Consider the following 7,567-nt stretch of genomic DNA (forward strand, 5'->3'; position numbering starts at 1 on the left):
CCGCGCTGCAGCCACTGGGAGAGGAGGATGGCACCGCGAGCACCGGAGGGGAGACACCACCTCTGCCACACGTCCCTGCTACAGGGCGGTAAAGAGGGGCGGCACAGGGAGGACGGGGGATGGGGAAATGCCGGCAGCGGCCAGAAACCGGAGCCACGAGACCTCCCCGGCACTGAGCAGCGGCTGGAGCCAGACCTGCCCCCAGTACTCACTTGACGCCATGCCGTGGCCCTTCTTCCCTGCAGAGAGAAAGAGGCATCAGCATCCACCACGCTTCACCGTCAGGCTCGGGGGCTCCCCAGAGTGCAGTGGCTCATGCCCACAGCCCCTCCTGGCCCCCCAGGCCCTGCCTTCCTCCCACACCCCTCTGCCTCACCACCCCGGCTCTTTACCTGATCTGTGCTTCCAAATGACGACTCCGGCGATGATGGCGATGACAGCCAGCATGGCAGCAATCACACCCAACACGATGGCCAACAGGTTGGACTCCGGCTCTGGGGGTGAGCAGGGCCGTGAGGAGGGGAAGGGGAACCACCCCAGCCCACCGCTCCACGTGCCCAAGGCCACCGGGCTCACCCCACGCAAAGAGCCCGGGCTCGGGCAGGCTGGCGTGCTCCACGCGGCACCGGTACTTGTCCTTCTCCTCCGGGCGGGCCGCGATGGAGGCCCAGGTGTAGTAGGTGCCGTCGCTGTTGGGCGCGATGCTGCCCCGCTCGGTCTCGTGGTCCCTGACCTCGCCGTCCTTCAGCCAGCTCACGGTGATGGGCCGCGGGTAGAAGCCGTAAGCGCGGCAGTGCAAGGTCAGGATCCCGGGGGTCTCCTTCCCCGACACTCGGACCGTGGGGCGCTCTGCGGAGGGGGTGGCAGTGAGGGCCAACACATGCGCCTGCGCTGGCCGGTCCCTGGGGTCCCCGTCTCGCCCTCACCTTTCCTCTCCAGCACGGCCTGCCCGTAGCTCACGTATTTCCTCAGCCACTTGACACAGGTGTTCTGCAGGTAGTGCTTCCATTTCTCAGTGACACTCCCGTCCGCCTCCCAGTTCCTCTTGGTGATTTGTGCTGCTGCGTCCGCTGCGGTGAACGTCATGGTGTCCATGTCGAACGCGATGAAGTCCCTCCCGTCGTAGGCGATCTGCCAATACCCCCTGGTGCCACCATCCTCCAGGAGCTCACAGCCGACCATGTTCTGCAGCGTGTGAGCCCCTGAAACGTGACCAGGGAGATGGGGCTGAGGGGCTGCCACAGCCCTGGGCCTTCAGTGGGGCACGGACCCCCCGATACCACCCCCCACTCCAGCCCTGTGTGAGGCCCAGGGATATCGGGCACCGGCACCAGAGCTGCCCCCCGTCCTGCCCGGGGCCCACAGCACTCGGGGCATCACGTACAGCCGTGACACAGACCCCCTGCCCCCAGGGCATGGCTGGGCTGGCACCCAGCCCCACAGCACCCTGCGACAGCAACGGGCTGGGACAGGGTCCTGAATGCCATTGAGGGGGGACAAGGAGGTGGGATGGGTTGGAGTGAGCCTATCTGGCTCTGGGGTGGGGGGTACAAAGTACAATAGGAATGGTGGGGGCTTGAACACAGGGTGGGAGCCCCTCTGGTTTTGGGGATCTCAACTGCCGTGGGGACGGCAAGGGGCTGGGATGTGGCGGCCAGTCCTGGGATGGGGTGCTGGGCACTGTGGGGTGGGGATGCGCTGGGTGGGGTGGCCAGAAGCCCCCCCCCGGCTCTGGGAGAAGGGATCCCAAGGACTGTGGGGCTGGGACAGGCAGCCGGGACCCCCTCGCACTGGGGGACTGGGTGCCTGGGAGCCCTCTGACAATGGCACCGGGCAGGGAAGGGTCGGCACAAGCCGGGGCAGGAGCGTGGGGCAGGGCAGGGTCTTGTGGGGGGGAGGGGGGGTGGGAGCTCTCCCATCCCACGGAGCCCCATCCCAGCCCCACGGAGCCCCGTCCCAGCCCACACTCACTCTCGCTCTGGTTGTAGCGGCCCCGCACTGCCTTCAGACTGATGCGGTTAACCTGCTGATTGTTCTGTTCCGTCTGGGTCACCTCGTCCCAGTACTGCTGATCCAGGTTGTCCCTCATCCAGTCCGCCCCGGGCACCGCCCTCCCCGTCTCGCTGTCGTAGCGTGAAATGAGGTTCCCGTCCACGTACCCCACGGACACGAACTGGGGCACCCCCGGGCTGGGCTCTGACACCCCGATGTGGAAATAGCGCAGGGAGTGGAGCTCTGCGGGAACACGGGGGACAGTGAGGGATTGGGGGGCTCGGGGGGACAGGGGTGAGGGTGCCCAAGGGGTGGGGGTCCAGGGGTGGGCAGCGAGGATGGGTGGGGGTCCCAGGGGAGCAGATCCGGGGGGGGGGGGGGGGCAGCTTCAGGGGGGCTGTGACTGGTGGGGGGGGTGTTGGGGGAGCGAGGTGTGTCCAGGAGGGGGGTCCTGGTTCCCAGGAAGGGAAGCCCAGGGGGTCCCTGGTGTCAATGACAGGGAGGCCAGGGGGGTGGGGGACCCGAGATGCCCAGGAAGGGGGGTGCAGGGGGGTCCCTGGCGTCAAGGAGAAGCAGATCCGGGGAAGGGTCCGGGGGGGGGGGGCCTAGGAGGGGGACCCGGGGGTGCGGGGGGTGTTCCCAGGGGGTACCCCGTGTCCAGGAAGGGGGACTGGGGGGTCCCGGTTCCCGGGAGGGTTCCCAGGTGCCCAGGAAATGGGCTCCAGCGGGGTCCTGGTCCCCCGGGATGGAGGGGCAGGTCAAGGGGGGGGGTCCCCGTGCCCGGGGAATGGGGCACCGCGGACCAGGAAAGGGGGTCCAGGGGGGTCCCGGCGCCCAGGAACGGGCTCCCGGGTCCCCGCCCGCGCTCACCGCTCGCCGCCCCGCCGAGGACCCCCAGCAGCAGCCCCAGCCCCAGCGCCCGGCCCGGCCCCATCGCTCCGCTCCGCTCCGGCACCGCGATTGGCGCGGCTCGCCCCGCGATTGGCTCCGCCAGCGCCCGTCCGCCAATGGCAGCCCGAGATGCGTGAGACGTCACCGGGCGCCGGGCAGATCCCGTCTCTGCAGCTTGGGGAGAAGCGAAAGCGAAAGCGGCGGAGGCAGCGCGGGGGGAGGGGCGGCGACAGGGGCCCCCCGGGACTCAACCGGGACCCCGCCACCCCCCGGGATCCTCGGGCCGGGACCCCCCCACGGCGCAGCCCAGCCCTCAGCCCCCCCCGACCCCTCCTCAGGGCCCGAGACCCCCCGCACCCCCATTTCACCTGTCCCCCCCCAGCCTGGGGTCACCCCTGGGCCCCCCAAGTCGCAGTTCTGTAACATCCCCCCCCCGGCCTCGGTCTTGTCCCCTTCCCCCGGGCCACCCCGAGACCCCCACGACCTGTCTGTCCCGGGGGGGGGGAGGACACCCAGGCGCCCCACGGCTCTCCCCACCCCGGCTCTGCCACCCTGGGGGTTTCTGGGTGAAAAAGCTGGGAAAACGGTAAAAAAACTGGGGAGTGTAGGCACCCCCCAGGGCTTGTGGGAGGTGTCCCTTGTGTAGCCAAGAAGAAAGGCCTGTAATGAAGGCCTACTTGTATTATATGTGATAAGAAACTATTCATTATTACTTTAGGCAGAAAGCTAACGAGTCTTAGAATGAGCCCCTGCTACGCATCATCAGAAAAAGGAGGAGCTACAAGACGCTTCAAGGTCCTTATGTACATACCTTGCAGAAAGGGAGGCCATTCATTGCCTCCAGCAACATCCTGATCTTGCTGAGGTGTATAGCAAGCAACTACCAACACCGAAATACTGAGAAACTAGGGGAAAGGTAATTTGGGCCAGGGTCCCCACGAGCACCGACCCATAAGCCCCCTACCCAAACTATACCAGCTACTCAAAAGATAGAGGCGGAGAAAGGAACTGAGCAGGCCTTCTAGTTTGCATACTAGGCAAAGAAATAGGAACCAATTATCGTAACAGGGAGCGTACCGCTTTGTAATCTTTGTAACGTTTGTGTATAAATATGACAAGAGAAGCAGCGTTAGGTGTGCCTGGTTTGAGGAACTCTCCTCCTGACACCCAGCGCTGCAATAAAGAAAATGCCTGCTTCTTCATGCCAAATTGGTGTTAAGGAGTTTTCTTTCATTCCCAAATTTCGGTGACAGTTTTGGCGACCCAGATGGCACAAGGCTTTTGAATCTCGACGCATCCGTGGGCTCATAGGACCTCCGGCCGGCCCCGAGGGATTCTCGGGGAGACCCTTCCATCCTGAAGGGTCTGAGCACGTTCCCTGGGACAGGTAAAAGGCATTTCTCTTACTTTTTAAATGAGATTTCAGATTTTGGGTTAGAGGCCCCCTTAGCCTTCAAGTAAGCCGTGGCGTGAGCTACGCGAGGGGCTATTGGACTGCGATTTGAGAATTTTGTAAGAACGTTTGAAAGGTATTGATCAATCAAGAATTTGTGTTTTAATGGTTTTGTGTTACTTTTGTCACTTTTGTCATTTGTCAATTTTTGTTTTGTGGGTTTTTTTGTGGTATTGTTTTGTGTTACTTCTGTCATTTGTCAATTTTTGTTCTGTGGATTTTGTGGTATTTGCGTTACGATGGGTAACAAACCTTCGGTGGATGGGGGAATATTAAAGAAATCTCCCCTAGGGTGTATTTTAAAACGTTGGAAACAAATAGGAGGGGACCCTCTTATAAAAAGACAACTAATTGAGTATTATAATCACTGGTGGTCGATATATAAATTGGATGGTCAGGAAAAACTGCACAAGAATAAGAATTTGTAATATAATACAATATTACAATTGATGTTGTTTTGTAGAAGGGAGAAGAAATGGGATGAGGTACCTTATGTTGATTTGTTTTTCACCTTGCGAAATCATCCGGAGGGGCTGAAGGACTGTGGGTTTACCCTGCAAGCCCCCCTGGCATCAGCATTAGAAAAGCAGGAAAAGGCAGCGGGAGGCTGTGAAGGTGTTGCTCTGCTTGTAGTACGGGGCAATGGTGTTGGAAGTGCGAGCGTGATGAGGAGCATGATTTGGAATTAATGAAAGATGTTGGAGGTTGCATGGATGGTTTTTGATAGCAGAGAGCAAGAGAAGGAAATGAAAGAAGAGCAACGAGAAAACGAAAGAGAGCGGAGGAGACAGGCACGGGGAGACAGGGAAAGAGACGGGTAACCTGAGAGCTGCACTGCAGGGAGCCTCAGCAAACAGTAACTTCAGGGGAGGACGGCAAGGCAATACTCTGGGGGAGAGGCGGGGCCCCTCCAGCACAAAATACCAGCAATACCTTAGGAGATCCTCAGTGTGCCTACTGGAAAGAACTGGGACATTGGAAATGGGATTGTCAGAAACTGAAGGACCCTTTTCGGGCTCCTATTCCTATCAGTCCAGAGGTTCTGGAGGAGGCGCGATACAATCAAGGAGCAGCTCCCTTTCCACATCAGTTCCCCTGAACTAAGTCCTGAAGGGGACCGGGGCAAACCTCCCCAGCAGAACCCCTGGCTACAGCAGAGCTAGCTGGGAAAAAGGAAAATAGATTTTCTTGTAGATACTGGGGCGACTTATTCTGTTAAATACTTGTCAAAGAACATTGAGCGATGATACAGTAAACATTGTGAATGCCACAGGGAAAGCAGAACAGCGTGCCTTTTTCCATCCTTTACATGTTAAGCTCGGAAAACAATGGCTAACTCCCCAATTTGTAGATATGCCTGAATGTCCTATACCACTCTTGGGACGGCACCTATTGAGTAAATTGGAAATGCAGATCACCTTTAAAGATGGGGAAGTTCAATTATTAATCCCTCAATCTAAAGCCATCGAGGCAAGAGATTTTATGTTGCAGGAACAACCTAAGACTAACCAAGGAATTCCCGAGGAGGTGGAGAATGCAATGACGCCTTTGGTATGGACTAGTGAGGTTCCAGGTAGATCCAGAAGAGCGGAACCCATAAGAATTATCCTTAAACCTGGAACAAATCCAGTAAGACAAAAACAATACCCATTGAGGATAGAGGCCAAAAAGGGATTAGAAAAGTTAATACTCAACTTTATAGAATATGAGTTGCTCACATAATGCAAATCAGAATTTAACACCCCAATCTTACTCGTTAAAAAGCCAGGGGGTGAGGAATAGAGGTTAGTGCAAGATTTACAAGCTGTGAACCAAATAGCGCAGGACATTCACCCAAGTGGTGGCAAACCCCTATACATTACTTACAGCCCTCAAAGATACACATGAATGGTTCACAGTCCTAGATTTAAAGGATGCCTTCTTTTGAATACCTCTCGAAAAACAGAGTCAGGCTATTTTTGCCTTTGAATGGGTGAGCCCAACCACTGGATGAAAAACTCAACTAACCTGGACTGTGTTGCCTCAAGGATTCAAAACAGTCCAACAATCTGTGGAAACCAGTTAGCTAAGGAATTAGAAATATGGAGAAGAGACCATCCTGGAGGAGTTCTGCTGCAATATGTGGATGATATCCTATTAGCAGCAGAAACCTGGGAGGAGCGTATACAAATGACTGTTGAACTTCTTAGGACAAGAAGGATGCAAAGCGTCCAAGAAGGCGGCACAGATTGCAAAACCAATGGTCACTTACGTGGGATTTGAGATTTTACAGGGCCAGCGGAGATTGGGAACAGATCGGAAAGAGGCCATTTGTCAGATCCCAGAACCAAAGACAGCAAGAGATCTGAGGGCTTTCCTGGGAATGGCTGGATGGTGTCGTCTGTGGATATCCAACTATGGACTGCTGGTAAGACCCCTTTACAACATGTTGAAGGAGGCACAGAGAGAATATCTGCCTTGGAACCCTGAATGCGGCAGGCCTTTCGGAGCCTAAAAAAAAAAGCTTTGATGATGACACCTGCGCTAGGGCTGCCGGACTTATCTAAGCCCTTTGAACTATTTGTATATGAAAGGCAACATCTCCTTTGGGAGTATTGGCCCAGAAGATTGGGGACTGGAAAAGACCAGTCGGGTACTTCTCTAAGCAACTGGACCCTGTAAGTAAGGGATGGCTGGGATGTTTGCGAGCTGTAGCGGCCGCTGTCCTATTAATACAGGAAGCCAGGAAATTAACCATGGGGCAAAAAAAATAATTGTATATGCACCCCATATGGTTACCACAGTTCTAGAACAAAAGGGGGGACATTGGTTATCCCCCAGCAAAATGCTTAAGTATCAAGTGATACTATTAAAACAAGATGATGTAGAACTCAAAGTCACCTCTGCTGTCAATCCGGCTATTTTTTTTTTAACCTTGAATGAGGAAAGCGAGGACCCTTTGAGCCACAACTGTCTGCAAACAATTAAACAAGTCTATTCCAGTCACTCAGATCTGCATGACAAACGTTTGACTAACCCTGATTTGGAGCTATTTACAGATGGTAGCAGTTTTGTACAGGATGGGAAACGAAGGGCTGGGTATGCTGTTGTTACAACTACAGAAGTTGTGGAGGCCAAGACGCTACCCATTGACACGTCGACGCAGAAAGCGGAACTGGTTGCACTATGTCAGGCCTTGAGAATAGCTAAAGGTAAACAGGTAAAATATATGGACAGACTCCAAATATGCCT

At 56.2% G+C, this 7,567-nt stretch overlaps 1 protein-coding gene across 2 annotated transcripts in view; it reads right to left on the bottom strand.

Moving 5' to 3' along the window:
• LOC142598960 (class I histocompatibility antigen, F10 alpha chain-like) overlaps positions 1-2,991 on the bottom strand; it is a 29,487-nt gene extending 26,496 nt beyond the window's left edge. Inside the window, exons 1-6 of one of the 2 annotated variants that reach the window (XM_075738491.1) lie at positions 2,863-2,991; positions 1,972-2,235; positions 927-1,202; positions 577-849; positions 393-494; positions 213-239 (exon numbers count right to left, since the gene is read on the bottom strand). In XM_075738491.1, coding sequence (XP_075594606.1) covers positions 213-239; positions 393-494; positions 577-849; positions 927-1,202; positions 1,972-2,235; positions 2,863-2,926 — 1,006 coding nt within the window. In that variant the 5' untranslated portion in view covers positions 2,927-2,991. The remainder of the gene's footprint in view (positions 1-212; positions 240-392; positions 495-576; positions 850-926; positions 1,203-1,971; positions 2,236-2,862) is intronic. The other variant, XM_075738490.1, reaches the window with a different exon arrangement.
• Between the last annotated feature and the right edge of the window lie 4,576 nt (positions 2,992-7,567).

Source organism: Balearica regulorum, chromosome 32, assembly GCF_011004875.1.
Source record: "Balearica regulorum gibbericeps isolate bBalReg1 chromosome 32, bBalReg1.pri, whole genome shotgun sequence".
Taxonomy (NCBI): domain Eukaryota; kingdom Metazoa; phylum Chordata; class Aves; order Gruiformes; family Gruidae; genus Balearica; species Balearica regulorum.